The 25,610-nt window shown below is 29.6% G+C and overlaps 1 protein-coding gene across 1 annotated transcript in view; it reads right to left on the minus strand.

Moving 5' to 3' along the window:
* The window catches only part of LOC111033771, a 79,618-nt gene that overhangs the window by 28,044 nt on the left and 25,964 nt on the right, over positions 1–25,610 (minus strand). The window contains exons 2-3 of the mRNA XM_022314686.1: positions 15,317–15,541; positions 13,574–13,716 (exon numbers count right to left, since the gene is read on the minus strand). Of these exons, the coding sequence (XP_022170378.1) occupies positions 13,574–13,716; positions 15,317–15,541 (368 nt within the window). The remainder of the gene's footprint in view (positions 1–13,573; positions 13,717–15,316; positions 15,542–25,610) is intronic.

The raw sequence follows: 25,610 nt of genomic DNA on the forward strand, positions 1-25,610 counted from the left end.
TAAAAGCGACATAAATTACTAAATAGACTGTCGAAAATGTACACTTTGTAAACAACGTCACGACACGGTTTTCATTATTTTACCTTGTGTATTAATCCTTAATACCATAAACATTAAATTTAAGTCAAGTATTATAAGTTTTTTACGCGTATATGACACACACACACTTTATTTGAAGCTACACGTACCTATACTATTTTTATCAAAAAAAAATATATTTCGGTTTTTTTTTAAGTTTAGAACAAGCTTATATTTTATAAATTTAAATAATCAATGGATTTAAAAGGAAAATTAAAAATACCCGAGACTCTGAAAATATAAATCAAATTTGTTTTTAAAAATGGCTAATGTCAAAAAAAAATGCTCTAGATATACAACTATCTCCAGCCATATAAATTCTAAATTTTCTCGTTTATTATTTAATTATAAAAGTGAAAACAATAGATGGTTGATGAAGTATTAAATTCTTAATGGCATCTTCATTTTTAAACAGTAATCTTAATTAAACAGAATAATTACGAAGCGTTTATATAATAAATATAATAAAACGATATTGTTATTGAAATAACAAAAAAAAGTATACATATATATCTGCCAAGTTTCATATAAATGGTGAAGCGCAACAATTAAACATCAAGTTTATTAAATATGTAAGTCATGAGATTTTATAAGTAAAAATAATAAATTGTTTCCAAGTTCCAAGTTTCATCAACTATACAGAACTAAATAATTATGTAAAGTTAAATTTCTACAATCTTCCCAATGGATAATTCGGTAAATCACAAATTCTTTAGCAGCAAAACGTCAACTTTAAAATGTATCAACTGCTGCTACTTAGTCCAAACAATATGTGGACTAGTCTATACTCTTACTGCAAAAAGTTTTACGACTAGACCAATAACAATCAGACCTCCTTAATTTATATAAACTTCCATCCACCTTAATCTTTGACAATCTTTTCAAACCCACCGTTTCTTTCCTAAGTAAATGGGTCACAGACCACCCTATCAACGTGATCCGATTTAAAAGATTTAAAAATAAATAGTTCCTGAGAGGAACCAGAGCTCTTGGTTTTGCGAAGTATAATATCACCTAAGACCCTATTCAATAAAGACCTCAAAACCGGTTTTATTTCAATATATTCTGTTGTGTAGAAAAATATTCAAAGTAAGTTCACTGAGAAAAATTGCAAACTTGCACATAGTTTCAAACACTACTAAGTCCGTATACGTCTAACATCCCAAAATTAAAATTTCGAAGTCCAAACCATACAAAATAATGGGCAATTAATTTGTAATAATCTATAACCACAAAATCAGAATTATGACTAACATGATGACGTTATGCCATCACCCAAAAATAAACAGGGTGGTTAAGACTTAGGTAACAAATTCTGATTTTGCGGTTACCATAAATATAATTACTATAAATTGGAAATTAATTTTGTAGCGTAGGTTGACTTCAAAATTTTAATTCAGACTGACGAACCTTTAAACGCATACACACAAATGAGCACACAGTCATCGAATGTTATTTATGGAAAACAGAAAATAAATAATAGAGATAATATTTTTTTAATAATATACATACCGCAAGAGATTCGACAAACGTGAGCAGAACTATAAATGTGTACACTATACACAAACCTAATAGTCGTGTATACATTCAATATATAAGATTATTAACGTAAATATGTGTTACGCGGCGAAGGGAACTGCGATACCAAACACTACCGTCGAATTGATACAAGCAATTTAGGTACACATTACAATTTTACCGTTTGGCAATTTCATCGATGGCCGCGATCTACGGAAGCTATATTATCTCATTAATGGCCGGAGAGGGGGGGACAACAGCCTTTTATAATACGATATAGGAACCGGGGGCGGTGTAGATACAGGCGAACACAGACGGCACATAAGAACACTGCAAACGGCAACTGACGGAGGAATGTAAATAGGATTGAAGTCCGATTTCGTCGACAAAGGAATTTTCAGGATCGTTAATAATCATATTTGTATAATATTATAACATATCCCCTCAGATCGTATTAATGAAATATTATACGCGATTCGCCGACAGCTGACGGGTTTTCGCCCTTTACCACGCATGTATAAAAATCATAGTCGTTGATATTATATTATAATCGGGGGTAGTAGAATTTTTACCGTCGCCAGCAGTCTAGGTATTGCGGAAAACGCAATTTACACTAAAAATACGCGTATTATTAAATATCAGTCTGAGCTAAACGAGACGTTAACCTCAGCCTAGACAGGGAACGAATGGGAGGTCAAAACGAGTGTAAATATTGACTGTTCGGCGCCAATATATTATATAAGATAGCTGACTGGGCGCTAAATCGTACAATATATATATTAAAGTGTATAAATTCTTTAGCGTTTTACTCGTATTACTGCAAGGCCATACCGCACTAGACTACGCGAAGTGTGACTGTATATATATACGCGCAATATCACCTTTCCACCTCCGCCCAAGTGCTGTACAAACAATAAGACACGCGCACCACGCATATAGCTGCGGCGTTTCCGCGAGCACAGCTCCTCGCTGTATAAAACTATTGTGTATTATACAGCCGCTGTTATATTGATATTTACCTTAGTCATCGCTACTCACCCGGCCACCACTACCCACCCCGTCATTCGCCGCCCACAACCACAGTCGATAACTAGACGCGTCACTATATATTATTATTTATATCGGTCACGATTGGGTGTAACATGGCCGGAGGAGGCGAAATATTTTCGTTAAAATGGGTACTTTGAAAAATGTGTATAATTAAAAGAAAAACATATATAAACATTATTTATAAACATATGTGGGGCCTGTAAATTGTAAGACCGAGAGTGAAACAAATCCTAACTGATAAATCTATATAATGTTATAATTACTATTGCACCTAAGGGTGGACTATTTTTAAATGATGTACACACAATTGTTGCGCAATCCTGCGGTGATAAAGTACGGCTGCCTACTAAACTATATGTCCATATAACATTGATTAGGTTTCAAATTTCAATTAACGCGTACATCTTGAGAAGAAAAAAATCAATTGACCAAACGTATATTCGTAGGTTAGGTTACGTAAAGTTTACGTAAATAAAATAATAGTGACGTTTGAATAAAAATATACGACTTCAAAGCCTCGGGACGTTTTTAATGAGGCTCGCGTCTGCCCTGTATACGAGTCCGACCCGGTTCTTTTCCAGAAACGATAGTAATATTATATAGATTCTCTTTTAGAATTAAAAGCATTTGAACGTAAATATACGCTTATATACAATACAATAATACATGTATACAACCGAATATCCAAGAAACCACGTATTGGAAAAGGCAGAGGGGAAGAGAGGGATGCGCATATTATATAACTCTTTAAAAATCGTAATCTCGCAAAGTTAAGCCAACAAAGTATTGCTTTTCGTTATTGCATACTATTTTTTAACTTAAACTTTTCATTTTTTTTCTCTCTATCGCACCAAGTTTTCCATTTGCTTTACTTTTACCATTGTGTGGATCTAATAAAATGATCCTATTTCGCGGGTCATTTCCTAAACGTACTTTATGCTCTCTGTACACCTTTATCAGTCTTTACTGTTATTTTTCTATTCCGAATACAAACGGGATAATAATAACAATAACAACAGTATGTGGCTCTAACATTTTAGTGTTATGCATACATACTATTATTACTTGAGCTTACTAGAATAATAAATAAATATAATATACATTGTAAAAAAATATATTTTTAACTGTTAATTAATTTTTCATTTTGGTAAAGTATCAATTCTCGGTTTAAAAATGAATTCTGTATTCGTCTGGTTCAGGCGTGTATTATATTGTGGTGTTGGGTTTACTACAGTATCAACAACTCCAAATATCAAATTAAAACAAATATATTACCTATATAAAAACAATACAACTCACAACAAATTTTGAATCTATAGAGATATCTGACTATAAAAGTGATAAACTAATTTACACCTAAGACTTGAGTTTAAAATGTGCCCCATTAAATATTTAATACTTGTTAAGCATGTTTTATTAGGACATTTTTCCAAACGATTTTTTAATCGTGAAAAGAAATATTAGGTGGAATTGACAAGTCAACACAATCTATGATTTATAAATGTTTCTATTTCGGCAAATCGTAAAAATATAAACACAAATATAATACATAGTATACATATACAAACAAAATACAAACAATATAAAAAAATTTTGTACGTAGACAATAGGTAATTTTTTCAAGTATCATAAAATAAATGTAAATAAGACCAAACATCAAACACGTGTAAAAATAAATGCAATAAAAAATTATATTATGCACTCATAAGTATTTTTAAACATTTTAAAGAAAAAATTTAATTTAAATAAATAAATATTTTTAACAATTAAGCAATCGCTAAAGAACACTTTATGTATCTTAGCTACGATTTGTGTTGAAAATAAAATCATATTCAGTTTTTAAATTGACATTAAATTCTAGTAAAAATGATTAAAAATTAAAAATTGAGAGAATGCCCCCGAGAATGTATGCAGAATTGTATTATACCATTACCGTACAAAAAAGACAATTTAATTGAAAATTCTACGTTATTTATAATTTATTGATTGTATTTAAAAGTGTTTGGCTTTTAGACCAACATTAGTTAATTCTAGTATAGATATTAGATTCATTGATCCACCCTTATGCACTACTATTAAATCCAGTATAATAATTATCTTTATATTTTAAGTGAAAAAAATTATAATTTTAATTGCATACAGCGACACATAAATCAATCTTTCTCACAACATTCTTGGTTTTTTCCCTGTCTGTGTATACTTTGGTTCAATAAGTTTAATTCAGATCTTAAACATTTGTATGTATACTAAATAACAAGAATAATATAACCTCAACCTCATATTATAATTATATTAGACATAGTATAGTATGGTACCTTTGTAGATTATGTAATTTGTAGTTGAATTAACCAAGAATTGTTATTAGACGGAATAACAAATGTATACCATTATTACAAACACATTTCGAAATAGAATCACTGATATAAAAATGTTTAGTTCAAAATATATTTAATTTAGCAATGGCAAATTATTGGCGCGTTGTGACCAAATTATCCTCTGACCTGTACACACCGGGGAACGATAACGTTAAGGGATCTAGGAAAAAGATAAAAACTAGATATATATATATATAATTTTAAGTACCTAATACCTACATGATTCTACGAACGACAAATAAAAATAGTGCCCGCCACACAACTCACGGATCATTGAACAAAACGTTACCATTGGCTTGTGTTACCTAACCGATAAACATAATACGTATATACCTATATTATTATACTGTTATTTGTGTCATGTCTTTTGTCGGCCATTGAACAAACATAACGCTGGGCAGATAAAACCTCATAAGAAAAACAACTAAAAAGAAATGTTTGAGCTTATTCCTCGACATAAATAGTTCCAAGTAACTAATACATATTATAGTTCGTGCAAAATACAATTTTCAAAATTGTGGGTATGTAAAATATATCTTAATACATACCACTAAAACTTCGTACGTTTATAAATAGTTAAAGCTATAGACGTTAATAAATATAGACCAATATAGGAAATAATAAAAATATTACTAAAAATAAAAAATCATGACGTCTTCAACGTGTATGGAAAGTTTATATTTTCTAAAATAGATTTTAAAATTATATTAACAAATAGATAGGAAAACACAAAAATTTGCATAATTGTAAACCAAATACCGCATAATACGTATCGGCGAAAACCACAAAAACAATAGCTTACCCAGCAAATAAATAAGGAAAACGAAATTATTTTCTAATGGTCGTTTATTTTTATCAAACAAAACGAAATCACTGCTTTAATTATTTAAATTTTCCAACATTCCAATACCATACCTATATTTACGATAATATCTATGCAGAATAAAATCAACCAATTAAGGATTTCGATTGTCGGCGTTCCATATAATAATAGTTGGGTACAGTACCTACATTAGTATATACATATAGCGTATAACATACCATATTATTACAGTGCAAAGCTGATCATTATTTTCTATACATGGACTCTATTGGGAAACCATCTTCAAAGCAGATGTTCATTTTTAATGCGAATTATCTATATCGTTTATCAGATGTTTCATATAAATCCCTCACCATATTTTTGGCACCATAATATAATAATTGCATTAATAGGCTATTCTAACGGCATCGTAATATTCAGGCCCCAGCGTACGTACAGTGATAAATAACCCACGGTCTGTTTTTATCGTATTGGAGTTCCTCTCAACTTATATATAATTGGACATACTTAACATATTTATGGAATTGTGTTTTATTTATCTAACCTTTTTTGGCATCCTTTTCGACAGAAAAAAATAAATACACCTAAATTGCCGTAATAAGTAACTTTTTTTGTGGGAAACAACCCTCCAAGTGATATCTATAATTGCCCGAGATTTCCAGAATAAGAATGATAAATGTACATAAATCATTTTTGACGGAACTATAAAAATAAACCGTTATAGTTTTATAAACACTTATATTATAATTTAAAAATATTTTAAATACCTAGGATTGATGTCGCACAAAGATTCTTTGTTTTTAAATAATGGAGTAACAGAATATTGGATATCCTACAACTTTAAACTAATACACAAAAAAATTTAAAAACAAGATGATCATTATAGTAATAATGATTACCCAAATGTCATAATTAAAAATAGCATAATCTTATATTTTTCAAAAAATTTGATATTTATAAAAACACAACTACGGAATAAGGATTTATTTAATTAATATGTATTTTAATTTTATATTAAGTACCTTATACGGTTTATATGTATATTGTATAGCATTAAATGAAAGTTATCCTAAAATATATTTTTTTTAAGTTTAAACTGTAAAACTCAAACGTATTCCAAAAATTATTATTCTAAAAATATACAGGTATCTTTTAAAATAAATATAAAATAACTATTTAAAAATCAGTAACATAATTTTAACATAAAAAAAATATAGTTAAAAAATAGTAAAAAAATAAAAACAATTTAATACACGGGTGTAGGTATACGACAAGAAATTAGAAAATTGTGGAAATGTAAATAAAAAATTAATTGTAAAAATCTTTGTGTAATTTGGGTTAGGTTAGAAAAAATTCCCTTATTTTTGGTCAAATTTTAATCACAGCTAACGTCGTATCGATTTACGTTCAAGCCACCCACAACGGAGATTATAGAAGATGCACCATCCAAGGACAGTTTGACTATTAGTCCGTTCTGAAAAGTGTCAATAAAACTGTTTGTGAACTTCTTGACACTTTAGGACTCAAGTAAAGAAAAAAGTACAATTCGATTAATATAATATTACAAACAAGACACATAATCACGTGATACTATTTGGCATTTTATAAGAATTAGAGTAATAGAATTTCTGCAATATAAATAACAAAAATAAAATATTGTGCAACTATAACTTACTAGAATGAATGTTGAAAATGGAATAACTATTCAAATCAAATGAAATAAAATTCTTTATGCATAATTAATTTTATGATTATTGAGCACAACTATATTTAAAAAACAAACACGCTTCAAAGTTCAAACTTTTAGTGGGCCATTTATGAGCGTATGTTACAATTTTAATTTTAATACAATCACATTCTGAAAACTATTTCAAGAGTATCGTTTTAGCGATTCGAAAAGTGTTTTGTTGTCTAATAAGTCGCATAATAAATAAGTTTTCAGACTCGACTAACAAAATAAACTTCACAAAAATGTAACATATTTACGCGAACGTTTGATAATAGTTGATCACGATTGAGAAACAAACGAAGAGTTCTATATTAAACGAATACAACACTAAGCAGATTAAAATTAAATCAATTTTCAGCGCAGCGAATCAAGATACATATTTATAAGTTTGCTACAGCGAAACAAAAACATAAACACAAGATTTCGACCACAGAGCATACAAATTAAAAATAACGTCCGTCGCTTATATCGTTACATACAACCCATACCTTTGGTGGATGACTACGAGATAAAATTCATGATGTTTCACTTATATATAGGTATTCTAGTATATAAAATTAGGTGATGTAAGCGGTAATAAATTTCGTAGGAATATCCCAGAAGACATCATAAACGCATACCACTGTACAGCGCTCGTCGGATTCTCAAATATATATCATTTCATACATTTGCAACAAGCTGTACAATTTCACACTGTATATAATATGTGCATGGGACATTGTGTACAGACGGTTCGTTAATTCCGTGACCCAATTCTCCCTGCATGCGTGCTGTATACGCACCAAAACGAAATGTTCGAAACGGCCATATATCATCGTGGCCAAGTGGAAAATTGCGTTTAAATTTGATGTATAATATATTGTTTAATATTTATTAATATTTTGTTTTTATCGTGCCGCTGCGCGAACACAATGATTTGCTGTAGGGGTCCCCGCATTATATTATAATACTGCAAGTACATACATAGACGCGCGTTCCAAAGCCCTCTTCCCCATGCATACTCACACCACGATTGCTTAAACCATTTATATTTTGACGTTTTCCGTGTGGCTGTTTGCCGAACGTGTCTAAAAGGCTTAACTGCAACGGTCTGTGGGGTAGGAGTAGACGGTGCGTCGGAGGCAGTAATGAAGCTCGGACTTTGATTATCGCCAGGTAATCCGGTGGCTCGCCGGCACACGTTCCTGCTTCACTCCCCCAATAAATCAACCATATAATTCGTGTTTGCCCACTAGCGTCGGCACTCCCCATAATACAACAATCCACCCACCTCCTAGCCACTCAGCTCTCTCTCACTCTCCTCACATATACACATATACATATACCCACACAACTTCCTCGTGTCCACCAACTCCGCTCATTATGCAAATCCCGTATCAAAAGCACTATAATATTGGTAACCACAGACGCAACTTTGCATCAAAATGTTCTAAATCTGTTTATTACGCCTCGTAGAACAAATTTACTAGACAAATGTATGTTTTGCATATATTATGTCAAGTCGTTATGTATAGAATTACTCTGGTTTTGTCTGTATAGTGCCTCGTCGCCGACACGGAATATAGCCTGAGAGGAGGGAAATTGCCAAAGCTACGTTACATCGATATACAAAACTTTATTAAATATCAGTTTGATACACCGCAATAAGTAACCACGGTAATTTACGATGAAATTGCATACAACATACAAATATAATATTTCTATATTCACGAGCTCTATAAAGTATATACACATAGAGTATGTGCTCAGGTCGTGAACGCGTGTGTGGAGTGTCAACACGTATACTATAGTGTTTATATTTTTACAATATCGTTTTAAATTAAGGTGCCATGAGAATCTTGCAAAAGTAAAAATAAATCGTGGATTTGAAACATTAAGGAATACTCACACTTAGAGATACCAACGTTACGTACCTATAAGTTTCAAAGGAGAGGTTTTTTTTAAATTGAATTTGCTCAACTACATCAAAAATGCTGATATTTTTCTGGGCTATTTACTTTCATTATTTGTTTTCACTCAATGTTTTTACTTCATTACAATATTTTAGAATGTGCATTAGGTACACAATTATAATGAATATATTTGGCGTTTCACAAAGGAAAATCATTTTCTATAGTTTTACCATTCCAATAACAAAACTATGCATTATTCATGGCCTTACTTATACCAAATTGAAATCTAAATGAAAAAGTCGAAAACAGATGTGTAATAATGCTTATAGAAAAGGGCAATAAAATAAGTGTGTAGGTATAAATAATAACCCTAAAGTTTAATAATTTATAAAATACTGCTGCTTCTGGAGATATGAAATACCTATTCTTGTTTGTTAATAAAGATGAAATAAAAAAATTGTTGTTACCTGTATGGTAGAAAAAAAAAATGTTCTGTTTATTTTTTTTATATAGAAGCACTTGAAACTGTCTGCTCGTGAAATTCATAATATATAAATTTATAAAAATTAATCTATACTTGAAATTGTATCATAATATTATTATGACTATCGAGTTTAATTATTATTTATGTGTTAAAATAATAATAATAATAATATTTCATTATTTGTGGAAATAAATTCAAATTACATAAAATATTATATAATGACAGTATGTAGTAAATATGTATGTTAATCAAATATGTATTTTTTCAGTGACTATTATTAAACTGCAAATTGAATTTCACTGCATTTTTAGCTACACGGGCATAATTTAAAAAATACATTTATATTTAAGAACTATCATGTACACATTCATATGTTAGGTATTTTATGCTTGAGAAAGACTTTACTCGACAAATAAAGGGCAATAAATTTACTTTTGTTCAATGATCAACTCAATAATGATATATGCAAGCAATAATGTGTTTCTACTGTAAGGTTTTTGTTTTTTTTTATATACATAAAAACATGGGTTAGTGCGTTATGGGGCTCTGGGGACAAAACGCGTTTGGAGTTCTAATTTAAACGGCCCAACGTCCCTAAGGCTACAAAACAGATGAATAAATGTGAAAACTATATTCAAGAGATATGCTTGAGGTAACACTTTGCACAAAAACATAGGAAAAAACATAGTAATGTCGAAGAAAATCTCTAATAGTTTGCGTATTAGAAATCTGCACGGGTAATTTGTTGGCCCAAACTGGCCCGAAACTTAAATTAAAAATTTGTACCCACCCAAGTCCGCTCCAAAATTTTAGTTCCATATATATTTTATTTTTGACCGAATCAGACTACAATCAAATATGGCAAGCCAACCATAACCAATTCGAAATATTTTTTATGGGTGAAACACGATTGCGGACGCTTTACCTTTTTTGCAACACGATTGCGGACGATCATTATAGAACAAAAGGACTTATGTTGCATCCGAAAAATGACACGACTGCGGTCGAAATTTAATGAAACGTTGCCAAGTTGTGCGACGCGGTCTACCAAGCCCAAATATTATCAATTTTATAAAAGTTCTTAATAACACAGTTAAAAATTGAAAATCAAAAAAAGTAAAAAACAAGAGCTCAATATAATAATATAATATACACATTTAAAGTCAAGAGCTCAATATAATAATAAATTAATTAAATTTATATTTTTTCCCCCTGTAATGACAACTAATTTTTTTTAAATATTGTATCACGTTTTGGTGATTTTTGTTATCATTATAGCTCTGAATAGTTAGGTTGATTCTATCTAAATCTTTTTTTGCCACCGATGCCGTCAAAATACTTGCACTACAGACTTCATTTGTACATAACCATTTCAAAATTCCATCTTTCCGCAGTCGCCTAAATCCATATTTATTCGTTTTGTGTAAAACTAACTCTTTACCACGTTCTGATCACTCTCAGAATTTCCACATACCCATATTATCGAAGTATTATTTATAAATTGGGCAACATGTGTCCGCAATAGTGTAATATTCGGGGGTCCGCTGATAAACTATAATCGTTCGCAATCATGTCAATAAAAAGGTCGCCCCGATAAGAACCGTCCGCAGTCGTGTATCACCGTTTTTTATATGGTAAGTCCCCACCGAGACCTGAACCAGGTACCGGCAGAGCTGGCGCAGACCTCTACCAAGTATTTCAATTTATGAATCGGTGAAATGATTTGTGAACAAAATATAGAAATCTTATATTGTAAAAACAAACATAAAAAATAAGTTAGGTAACCGCTATGCAGTATAGGTGTTGAGTATTCTTCGCCATGGAGTAATTGGCATTGTAATGTATGTGTTAAATTTGAATTCAATGATGAATCATTGCATACAATAAACGTTTCTGAGTGAAGCTGAACTAAACTAAAAAAAATTAATAAACGATCTTATAGTGAAAAGAGCCTAACACTTTTTGGTAACCAAGATTACCAAACAATTATTTGAATAATATTATGTAAGGAAGTTAAAAAATGTTAACAGTTTTTTCATCGTCTCACCGATTATTTTAAAAGTAGGTACAGAGAATTTTCAATTTTGTCCTTTAAAAAGTACCAACTAGATTCATCAAAGTTGATAATCTAAGCAATTTTTCTACAAGAAAAAGTGTCTTCAGACACACAAAAAAACACATCATTGTACGATCAATACATTCATCGCTAAGAATCTGATAAAGTATCAACCAAAAAATATTATTTGAGTAATACAATTCTAAAATAAATAAACAGTACGAGAACTGCTTGAGAAAATATAAAAAAAGTGATTACAAAACATTTTAATATGTAAAATATGTTGTTTGAAAATTTAACTTGGTGCACTAAAAACAAATTATAATAATTTACTTTAATGCTACGTGAGTGGAAATATATGCATATAACCTATTAATTATTTAGTGAAGCTTAAATAATAAAATACATTTTGGCATAAACTTCTATTTGTAATATGTAGGTATGAAATTAAGGAATGTTCCTTTTATATTTAAGACTTAATCAAATATTTACTTAAAACCCAGAAAATAGTTATAATAACAGTATTTAAATTTTATATTTTTAACTTATTTCAGAATTGTATTTACAAGTTTATATTTTTATATTTTATTAAAAATAATAATTTCCTGCATAATGCTATAATAGGATATGCATATATAAAGAGGAATAAAACATCATAAAAATAAGTTAAAACCAACATTTGTAAGTAAAATGTAAGTTTCAAGCGATTCTCTGAACTTTTTTGTCCATCATTCATAGAATCATAATTTTAATTGTACTAAATATTTTAATTTTTATCAAATATTTAACTATAAAACAAAAACCTTTATGTAGAAAATATTACGAGATATTAATTAAAATTAAAATATGTAATTATATCATATCGTACAACTTTTATAATACTTTCTCTTGCTTGAATTTGAATGAGTTATGTTTTATTACTGGCAACTTTATTTCATGAATAAGAAATAACTATATAAATACATAACAAATTCTTTCGATATAAGTTAGGTACCTACCTACCTATTCAAATTATTAAAAATAATAAAATGTAATTACATAATATTTTATAAGTAGCTTTAACTTTTTATAAACGTACCTTACTATTATATTGCGAGTAACTAAAAAAGATAAGATACTTAAAAGTTTACGTTACCTTAAACAAAATATTATAATGTATTAATTTGAAGTGGACGTGTGTACAAATTAATATAATATACATTAATATATTTGTTTATTTTAAACGAGATACTTCATTAAATTTTAAAACAAAACGAAAAAAGTTTATAAACGCGATTACTAATAATATTATTATAACCTGCAACCCCACAAACTCACAGGAACGGTATATTATAAATTTGCATAGACTTTAGGAGCGACCTAACCGTTGGCTCGCGCGTACGTCATGACATTTCAACTGTATACCGAATCATATTACAAGACGTTAATATATAGATCGAATTCTATAATATATGAAAATAATAGTAATACGCACAGTTATGTAAAATGCTCGTATGTATATAAATAAATATAGTATATATATATATATATTATATATTATGTGTATGGTATGTGTTCACTGTACTTACGGTTGTTGTACGGTGTGCTGTCTGATGGCAGTGTTCAGGTGTACGGGTGGTCTAACCGCCGCGGCGGCCGGCGGAAACCTTCTTTCGGCCGTTGTCAAACCGTAAATTTCGTCTTCTTCACGATCGCTCAGACAGCTAGACGGCTGCGGAATAATAAAATAAATAAATAATAATAAAAAAATTAAATTAAATTAATACAGTGAAAAATAAATAGGTACGAAAACTCCACAGTATAGATTTTCGTAACACGTACGTGCGTCTTCGCACCGGAACAGACAAAAGTTTCCCAATCAACGCTGAATAGAATGGACGGAGCCACCCTCATCATTCCTGCCCCCATGTTACCCGTCCTACACGCAATACGTGCGCCGCCGTTTTCTCGACTCCTTTGAACGTCTCTCTAATCCCTAAGGGTCCCACTCACTTAACAACAACTGCACTCAAAAGAGTCTAGCACGACTGATTGAAATGGTCGCTAGTTACCGATACATCTACGTATATATAATATAGATGCATGCTAAGACAATTTTCCATTTATTCGAAAATCGACTTTGGAGAAAACTAGTGATTCGATTGAGTGTTTTCAATAACATGTACAGCAACAGTGATTAAATTCGAGCTCATGTCGCTCATGACAAGACAGAATAACACTGAATAATCATGGACAACAAAATGTAAAAATACATATAATTCATGGTATCTATTGTATAGTTATCATGTCCCCCAAATCTGTATCAATTACAATAATTACGATGGAGTAACTTCTAACAGTCCGATTCAACCGTAAAAGGCGAAGAAAAATACAAACAAATATTTTTTACCTTTAAAATTCTTAAACTCAACATATTTTGCTTACCATAGGTTTTTAATGATTCTCAATATTAATATATTATACTTAAGAGGATATCAGAGGATATCAGCGCCCACGAGCTATGAAGACAAAACTCATCAATTGAAAACCTATTTTTTTTTATAGTTTTTGAGATATTAACCTTCACAAAAATGATAGAAAGTACAATATTTTCGAGGGTTTGACACATAATTTTGTCTCAATACCTCGTAAATATTGAACGTTCATTTAATTACGAGTATATACTTACAACATTTAATTTTTATCTTTAAAGTCAAATATAAATCTAAATAATAAATAAGATACATACCGATATGTAGGTAGGTATAATCGTAAAAAATATTATTCTCTAATATTTTTCTAATAGATAATTTTACTCTCAGACATTTTAAATATATGTTATGCGCAGGTCGGAAATAGAAAATAAATAATACGCCATTATCATATTAAACTAATAAAGTATACGAATCAAATTTCGGATATTTTTAATTTTAGGAATGATATGCTTATACAATATACTATACTGCGACAATCAGGAAAACAATATTGGTATAATAGTAAATAATAATGAACCTATCCGATACTCAGATAGAAGAATCCTAGATTGTTTCTAGCATAACAGATACATTATAAAATATAAGGTATTGATCATGACAAAAATGGCTTTTAACATTTTATATGGGGGTATTACACTAATCCGAAACACATATATAATCTTTATTCCGTTATTATATAAGTCGTTCACAAATATTATTCAGAGTTTAAACATATTGTACAGAATAAAATAAGCAATAGAGAGTATTATAGAAACCCAGCAACGGTTTTAGTGCCTATACGTAAATCTTTTAACGTGTATGTAATATAGAATGAAAATTATTATTTTGAATACTCACAGAGTATTTTCCGGGTGCGTACAGGTGATGAGAGTACGGATTTCCAGCCATGTTGCATGGTGATCTGGAGGGCGACGAGGGTGCTAACAACGTGATCCGGGGAGATAATTCGGCCCACTCGGCGGCCCTAAGTTCGTCCAGATACTCCAGAATGTCCCGATAATGGGTGTTGTACAGATCCGCGTACCGGGACGCTAAGCCTTCCAAATAGCCTCGTTCGCCATTCTGTAATCATAATAATAATATCGTTAAAAAATATATATATTAAATGAAATGAAAAACTCATTAAAACGGCAATCGTGACGGGCGACCGGGGGTGAATGTTAAATGTTCTCTTATGTACATGGCAGAGGGTCGTATATAAACAGGGAGACGTACAGACATTTTCCCTCCTCCTTTATACACTCGGTACACACGCCACATATATTGGTATTAAACGAACCAGACCAATCCTGCAGTGAAGCCTGAATAGGGCCCCAAACTCATTTTCTGGGCATTATTTATTTTTCAGCGTCATCCACCAAAAGAGGGCTCCAATAACTGTCGAATCCCGTTAAAAATCGAGATTTCCTGCAGGACCCGCCACGTAAGAAGTACAGACAATAAAACAATGGTAGGTATAACGAAAGCGATTTATTAGCCAGTCCGGCTATATTAAATTCATCGTTTTTTTTCCGTATGATTTACGACTTGGCGTATCATCCAATTGTGAAAAATAAAAATGAACCTTGTATCGTAGAATATAAAATATTCTTATAAATTATTATTGGGTCCTTTATACGCGTGAAGTACGAAATAAATCGACACAAAAAAATATTGTGTCACTATGCCCCCTCTGTTAGGTAGTTCGGTTACAAACTGAATCCAATTCTCCTAACATCCCAATATATGTATGTTGAGAATAAATCTATGTACGAGAATATCACATTCAGATAACCAGATTCACTACCTACTGTATTACTCTGTTAAAACATTATTATTTTGAAGTCAACCATTCGCAAAGTCGTTCGAAACAAATTAAAAACAAACGGTGGACGTCGTTTTCAATATCAATCTTAAGATAATTTTAATTAATTAATTTAAATAAAAAAATGCTATCTAATATAAAAAAAATTATTTATATTCTTCACAATTGAGGGGAAGAATAATCTTTTTTTTTAAACGACAAACATTGTTTGTTTGGCTCAAGACAAAAATAAAACAAATAAAAGGATATTAAGCTTCAGCAAGGATAAAAATATACTTGTTTATATATATTATGAATTTTTAGTATGACATTAACTAACTAATTGGCTATGGATGTGAAACACACAGTGGTGTACTCAGAACTACATTTTAGAGGGGGTTGGGGGAGAGTTATTGGTGGTTATTATTGACCAAAAAAATACATCTCATAAGAAATTCATTTTTACAGAAATTTTTTTTTGGGGAGGGTTGGGGGTTATTTTTCCTTCTATTAGTACGCCACTGGGTACACATAATTTATAAAAGACTGTATTGTATTTTTATCAGAATTATTGTTCGTATAAAAAAATATCTTCTACGTAATTATACTGCAGATATAAGTATTACTTTTTTCCTTGCAATACATATAATAAATTAATAAAACAACAATAGTTGTCATATTTGTATTAATCGGTATGCACAATTTTCAAGTCTGTATAGGCACAAATAAATAAACAATACTATTATACATATGATATTTTACATAATTTTATTTTTTCTTCGTTTACAGTTTGTATGTAGAAACAATTGTTATGCGTATTATATCTACATTACATATTTCGAATTTCGAATTTCTATACATATACATTCAGAATTCTTTTTCTTGTACTTAGTGTATTAACTCGTGTGTTCCAAATTGAATCCTTGTGAAACCTATACATTTACAATAATATTGTGATCGAGGTAGAATTAACGTTAAATAAATGTCTTACACTTGGAAAGAATTTCACGGTTAGGAATTATGCACCTATACAGACTTAATATGAAGCAGGTTATACGAAACAAATCATTAAAACGGTTTAAACAATATTGCTGAAGAAGAACAAACAATATTCATGGGCCACATCATCAAATTTCCTAACCGTGAAATTCTTTCCAAGTGTAAGACATTTATTTAACGTTAATTCTACTTCGACCACAATATTATTGTAAATGTATAGATTTCACAAGATTATTCTGAATGTATATGTATAGAAATTCGAAATTCGAAATATGTAATGTAGATATAATACGCATAACAATTGTTTCCACATACAAACTGTAAACGAAGAAAAAACAAAATTATGTAAAATATCATATGTATAATATTATTGTTTATTTGTTTATAGTAATCCTATGGGAACCGCCTAGCATGAAATAGCATTTAAGTACAATAAGTACAGATAATATGTGTATACATATTTGTACATATACGCATTTTATATAAACATGGTGATTATTTTAGAGTAAGACATTCGCGTCATACCTTGTATTTTTAATTATATGCCTATAATTATAATTTATAGCATTAAATTTTGCACAAAAAACTAAGGAAACAAATTAATTGTATGTGTTTTTGCTTCTTCTAAATGGCAACTTCGATATATTCTCAACTCCCAGTCTTAAAATGGTCATTTAAAAAAATCAAAAAATTTATCAAATATTGAACCTGAGATAGTTCATGTAAAGACCACGTACGTGTAGAGAAAAAGTGTAGTTCAAATTCACTGCAAATAAATTCTTGCCATTAGATTCTCATAACGATCTAAAATCTACAAAGATGTAAAATATGCATTCGGTTGATGTTGATATCTTTTGAGAAAATATTTTTCTTAGGGGAGTTGGGACAACTATGTTTCACTTCTCAAAAATCTAAAACTTAGTTTTTTTCAAATTTATAAACACAAATAAAAAGTAAGATGAAATGAATGACATTAAAAATCAAAAAAATTACTGCTTAATGAAATCTTATAATGCATGTTTATTTATATGTTATGCGTAAAACAAATAAAAACGTGTATGTTATGGACGTACATAAAATGGGATTCGGCTATATCAAATAAGGTTAAGTTTATATTATACGTAGGTAAAGCAATGCAATAATATTATGTACATTTATACGAATTCGTTGCGATTCAACGTCTTGAACAGTGGGTAACTACCATCGCTGTCATATATATACACAGCAGAAAAGTAGAAACCCATTGGTTTATGTTTGATTAACTCTTGTGGTTATGTAAACTTTGCAAGAATCGCAGCAGCAAAGTTTATAGGTAAGCCACGGCGATAGCGCGTCCACCATCCATCCGTCAGTCAATACTTTAGACTTAACGTCAACGCGTAATCCCCGCAGAGAATATAGCATGCGCTATCTGCTTGTAACCGGCAAAGGTCATTCCGAGGGTAGGTAGGTATATCCGGTTATTATCGTAGGGGTGAGGCGCACGTGAGTAGTACGAGAGAGAAGCAAGAGGGTTACGATTATTATTATTATTATTATTATTCGTCGGCAACAAAAACGACCTAGGGGAAGTGGAGCAGGGGATACGTAAGATATACGTCGTTGCGAGACAGCCACCGTCGCGAGAATGGAAAAAATGACTTTCGACCCGACATCTACGTGAAAAATTTCCGTTTATAATGTTCTGCCAAGACGTCAATTTTTCATGCACCAAAACCTATGGGGCAGACGTGTGAGAGGGGTCGATGTGAGAGAAGTTCAAAAGCTCGAATGATTATTCCCCGGTAAAAATTGTATCACCCCCGAGATTATGTTTTCTAATACCTACGCGACCCGTAACTACCCGTCCGCCCGTCCACAACAATCGTTGCCACAGCCAACAACTCTTATCGTTGATCTCGTTTTTTATTTATTTACGGTATGTGCAAAAAAACAAAACAAAAGCGTATACCGACAGCTTTATACACAACTTCCTTCTCACAAGTCAACGTTTTGTACATAACCAATCTTAAATGTCGTAACAGCCCAGTTGTATAGACATGGCCTTTCATATAATATACATAATACGCGTATATATAAAATAGACATTTGGCATGTATTTTAAAACCATTTGTGATCATTGAAACATAAGCACTCACAATTAAACGATTTATTGAAAAAGAAACTTATGTACGAAATAAAAAGTCAAACAGTATGGATTATTTATGATAACATCAAAATATGATCGAAACCTTAATATTTTAAGGTTATAGTTAAATCAAATGCAAAAACTATATTGCATGTTAAGTTATAGGTACACATTTACACATTAGATAATTATATAATAAATGCGAAGAAATAGATTAGATATCATAGTTCGTTAAACAATAGCTCTAATTAATTTAATACGATAAGTTCATAATAGTAGAGAAGGTTGAATAATATTATATACTGCTTGATAATATTTATGCCATATTTCTTCTAATTATAATAGTGATATAATATGTAACGAATGGCAACTATCTAGTCATTAAAATTAGTAAAAAAAAATCATGTGGAACTACTCTTTAGTTACTCACAGGAATTTAAAAAATAACGTAAAAAACCCTCCGAGTCTTAAAGATTCTATTGATATAACTTTTATTGAAAACAGTCCAGTAGTTCTGGAGTTTATTAACTTCAAACCAACATCTATTTTTAGCTAGAATCTATTTTTAGAAAAAAAAATATAAAATATAGAGCTATATAGATGTATTTTGATTTTGGTGTACTTCGATTCAAGGGAAATTTGCGTCGGTGTAACTCGCTTTCAGAAATAATTTACCCGAGCTGTATATTTCGTCTATGGCAGATTGGACACAGCGCTTGATATAAATCAAACAGGGTTCAAACTATACTCTCTAAGCTTTCCTGATATATCCAAGAACAATTTGAAATTTTCTCAAAACCGGTCAAGTAGTTTTTGAGTACTTACACAAGCTACCAATATACATTCAGCTTTCATATTTGTTTTAAGATATAATTTCTTTATTATAAAGATAGAAACGTTTACCTGCACCTCGAAATTGTTGTTAAACTCAAAAGAATTATTTTCATTTTCATAAGTATTTCTATTTTTTTTTTAGTAATGGTTATTTCACGATACGTTTTATGTCATTTGACCTTTAATTCTCATTGAACTGAAGCTCTTGACATTCAAAGTATATTAGAAACGTATTATATAATATTCCATGTTGATATTGAAAATTAACTTAAGACCATGATGATTGACAACCAATTTCATTGAAATTCGTACAATATTGACGATGGTGAATTAATTAATTAATTCGATGATAACAATAACCAAACACTATTTGACAAATACAAATATTTTTAAATTATAAAAAACAACATTGGTTTCAAACAACCCAATATTCATTTGTCTATAAATTAGAGATGTATTCATAGAACTACATTTATGTTACAAAACATATGTTATCTAATTCTAATCATAAGTTAATATAATATTAAGTTTAAAAAAATTAACATGAATCTTGTGTGTTTTTATTAACGAAATGATGATCAAATGTTAAATCAACTCATTCAGTAGGTCACTGTAATGGATTTGTTAAATTTCAATTCAATATGATAAATCATTGTAAATGTAAAAATTATTTTGAGTGGTTAAAGAAATAAAACAGCATCAATTAATAAGGATGTAAAATTAATATTATTATTTTCTTAATCAGGTAGGTTGAACTCAGATTTTTTTGTATTTGTGATAAATGCAATAAATTACAATTTCTAAATTCCTAAATAACTACGATGACAAAAACCAAAGTAATACTAAGTATATACTTTTTAAATTAAGATTAAACAATTGGTAAAAGTTTACAATGTTGCAATGAAAAATAAACGGAAGATTTTGGTTTTGTATATTAAAAATTGGATTGAAGTTTAAACAAATATTATATTAGAAAAATAACTATTGTATATTATGTTAGTAGGTACTATTATAAGTAATTATTATATATTTTGCGTTCGATTTTTTTCAAAGTCTCTATAACTACCACAGTATACCACATACCTATAATATTATGTTCTATACAGAATTTTATAATTAACAATTGAATTAAAAGTATTATTGATGTTTGAAAATTAGTAGGTTATGAATAATTTATGACAATATAACAAACAAAAATGACTATGAAATTCATATTTTGTTTGTGTATTAGAACATCGAAGAACCTACAATATCATTAAAGACATTTACACTAACATCCTGTAGGTAGAAGGTGCGAAAAATGATTACCACTACATGAAAAAACGTTTTAAAAATCGCAACCTTAACACAAATCAAAATTATATAAAATATGTAAATTGAACTTGGCAAGTTGGTTTGTGTCAAAATTATGTATTCTACTTTAAACCTGCCATATTAATATATTATTAAAATATACAGTCAGTTATTTATGATGAAGTTATACTTACATAGTTTAACCTACCTACTTACTAAATACATTGATCAATTATATTATATTTATTATTTTATCGAATGAATGTACTACATATAAACTTAAATAATATCTTGCACCGTACACTGTATAATATGTACGACTACACAAATGTTATGATTACTGATATTTCCTTATCATGCAACATGACAAATAAAGTTTTCAAGTAATAATAGCAGTGGGTTGTAGGTTAATGGAAATGTAACATAAAAAAGAAACACAATACATTTTTTTTTTTTGCAAAATTATTGTTGATGCTATTATATTAAATAAGTGATTTTAAATAATATTTTAATATTGCTGTAAAATAAATATTAATATTATTATATAGGTGGCAACTAGCAAGTAATTATTGTCTCATTTTGAATTTCATAATAAATAGGAGTTGTAGCATTTGCATTTTTGTTTTCCACAGTCACAAAAATAGCAAAGTACGAAACAAATGTGTTTCATGCTTTCACCAAGTTACTTTTGAAATTCTATTTAGCATATGAACCTTGCATATTTTGAGTTTTTTTTGTTTTAAGGGCATATTTTTTCGATTTTTTAGATATATTTTTAACTTAATTAAAAATGTTATCAATTTATTCAAAATATTTTTATTTTAAATAATACAACCAAAACCGACCAAAACAAATTTATTTTTAATTTTTGTCGTATAATATGGTGTTCAACTGGCTATAACACACATTTTTCTAAGAAACCTGGTACCAAAAATGGTAACATTTGGAACAAAAAATACTAATTCAAAATAATGAAATGAGTTAAATAGAATATAAAAAATAAATAATACTACTAGTGATTTTATTTTTAAAATGCATATTTTACGTATATTTTTTATTTTGCATACAAATGCATATTTTGGGTATAATCAAATGCATATTTGGTGACTTTTTATGGCTAAAAGTCATTTGCCATTATAATAAGTCAACATTTTACCTTAGCAAAATTACCCATAATGCTTGTGTTGATTAAGTGGAAAATTGATTTTCCGTGTTTCATGCATAAATATAAAGAGAGATAAACATTAAAAATCGATGTGTGGGCATAATTTTAAATTATGATGAACTATATACATCATTCAAAATAAAGAACAAAAGATATTAATCAAGAAAAATAAAAAATATTATTAATAATATAATTACACAAGCTCAGTGCAATTCAAAATCTAAAGAATAAAAAGTGTCAGAAAAATATTTTTTCAATCAATCAAGATACGCAAGAATTCGTGAATAATAAATAGTCACTTTAACTACCAAACCCATGTATAATATAAATGGCTGTGGCTTTAGGATTTCATCAGACTGTAAAGTAAAAATAAAGTATTTCACCATTTAATAATGTTGACGCAATGACTAATGTTATTTTACTTCTTTTATATCCGTGGGAGAATTGAGAACAAAAAAAAATGTCTGAAAGCTCTGAACCAAGCGTAGCATATTGTACCTATTAACAAACAACAACAAAAATAAACATAAATCCGTACTGTTTCCGGAAAAATAGGACCCTTACTTAGAGAAGGACGGAGAGGAATAAAGAAGGGACCCCGTCGAAATTAAGTGGATATTTTCAGTCTGGCGGCAATAAACGGCGTCGGCGGCGACTTCCAACATACAGTCATCAGCAAAAAAGTTTTTAGGAGCCTGAAGTTCGGACCAGGGTTTATCCACCGCTCGTCGCCGATATTAACTTGAATTTCAGTCTATGTATATGTATATATAGGTAGAGAGAGAAAGACAGAGAAACAATGTCGGAACAAGAACCCCATTAAAAGTTGTAATAACACCCGCGCCGAATAACAAAGCTGCACCGTGTTTAGTTTAGATACGTCGTTCACTTGCCCTATTCTTAATAATCATAAAAAATGTCTGTGTTATAAAAAACAATAAACACGAATAAAACCTGAGAGTCTCCGGATATATTTCACACCGATACTATTTTATTTATCTTTACTAAGTTTTCATAATTGTATAGTTTACAACAAAAACTGATATTTCAAAGTACCAACCCATTTTGCATTAAGCTATTTATATTACTGTTAGGATTTATAGTTACATCATTATTTTAAAAATATTTAAATTCTAAAATGGCATAGCTTACAATTTTGAGGACAAAATTACTTGTTATATTTAAATGAAACGTCAATACCTATATTATTTTGAAATGTAAATATTTTATAGTATTAATATTTTCAACTCAAATACCAACTAAATTGCTTTTTCCTTATAAACTGGAAGTTTTTCTTTTTAAATATAAAGCCCTATACTCGTAACACATAACTGACAAAGCCACATAAAAGCAATGTATAAAAATAATGAGTTTAGTAAATAAGATTCACCCATCAAAAAATATCACAAAAAATTAATGTACTGATACAATTATTTCTATTTAGCGGTAATTTACCTAAAAAAAAAATGATACAAAAAGTTGAGAATTAATATTGATGCTCCCGTGACTAATAAACTACATCAATAAATTATTTTAAATAAACTTTTAATATTACGTTTTAAACTTTAATATTGCTATTTTTACTATGACCTATTTCAAAGATTAATGACCACTTACTCAATATTAAAAACTTATTTAAAAAATGTTAATATATATCTATTCAGGAAATAGTTTAAATGTTTATACACATACATAATATAACAAGAATGTATTTATAGTTCACATGTTAAATATATATTGTATTTACTAAATTTAAAAAAAAAGGTTTAAAGTATGTATTTAGTAATATAGAACAGTATAGAGTACAACAAATTGCAAATAAAAAAACATATTCGAATACGAGTCTTAATGGAGTGGCATCAATAATGAATGAAATAATTATCAACTTAAGAGGTCAAACCTAGTTATTATAATATATTTATAAAATACATATTATATAAAGCATTGACATGGCAACAATAATCACAATGGTTATATTATTATGTTCGTAATAGAAATGCAGGAAATGTAATAATATCTGATGACCGCCAATCGGGTAAAACGTCTTAAAATGCAGTATCGTGGGACTACGCGGTCAAGTGGCGTGGCCGTCCTTTCCTTTTGTGTCCGGATAATGAAACGCAGTAGAGCTCTTGGATTTTCATTAGAGAAAAAAAATCTCTTAGTCTTTTGAAAAACTCAGAAACACGAGTGGATTTATCTGTGAAATCTGACGAAGTGCCTACCTACCTACTGTGGTGAAAAAAGATGAAAAAATTGTTCACTGTGCCTTTACGCTCAAACTTTATCAGTTTTAAAATGAAATGTTAACTCTCGACCTTAAGTTTTGGGGTCAATTACCTATATAAATATAGAACATAATCACACCATACATTATTAGACGATATACAATTGGAAATAAAATTAATTATTTGCGTAATGTTCTACATATTATATACTTTGATCTAAATAGGGAAGAAAATAAAAACATTTAAATATGGTCGTTCCACTGAATGGCGGCGTGACCAATTTGATAATAAATCATCGGATTCGAAGAACGATTCGAGTGGTTAGTGGTTTATTTGAAAATGCTTACATTAGATATTTCTTAGTTATTTATTGTTTTTATTTGCTATTTTTTCGGAAACGACTAATAATTTCCATAATTGATCTCTAAGTTATCATTTGTGTTCAATTTAAAATCCACACCGAGCTACTGCAGCGTAAAACTTTTTTATATAGTTTTTTTACTAGCTATCAAAAAAAAAAAAACGTTTATAGAACAGAATAGACATTATGAATATACTTAAGATAATTTAAGAGCATATAAATATACTAAAAGTACCAATAATATAAAAAATAATGTACATCAGAGATCAGTTTTGTACTGCTGAACGAAATTCTATAGATTCTACCAAACCATAGAACCGCCATTTCCGTGTAGGAAAAC

The sequence above is a fragment of the Myzus persicae genome, unplaced genomic scaffold (assembly GCF_001856785.1).
Source record: "Myzus persicae strain clone G006 unplaced genomic scaffold, MPER_G0061.0, whole genome shotgun sequence".
In the NCBI taxonomy this organism is placed as follows: Eukaryota; Metazoa; Arthropoda; class Insecta; order Hemiptera; family Aphididae; genus Myzus; species Myzus persicae.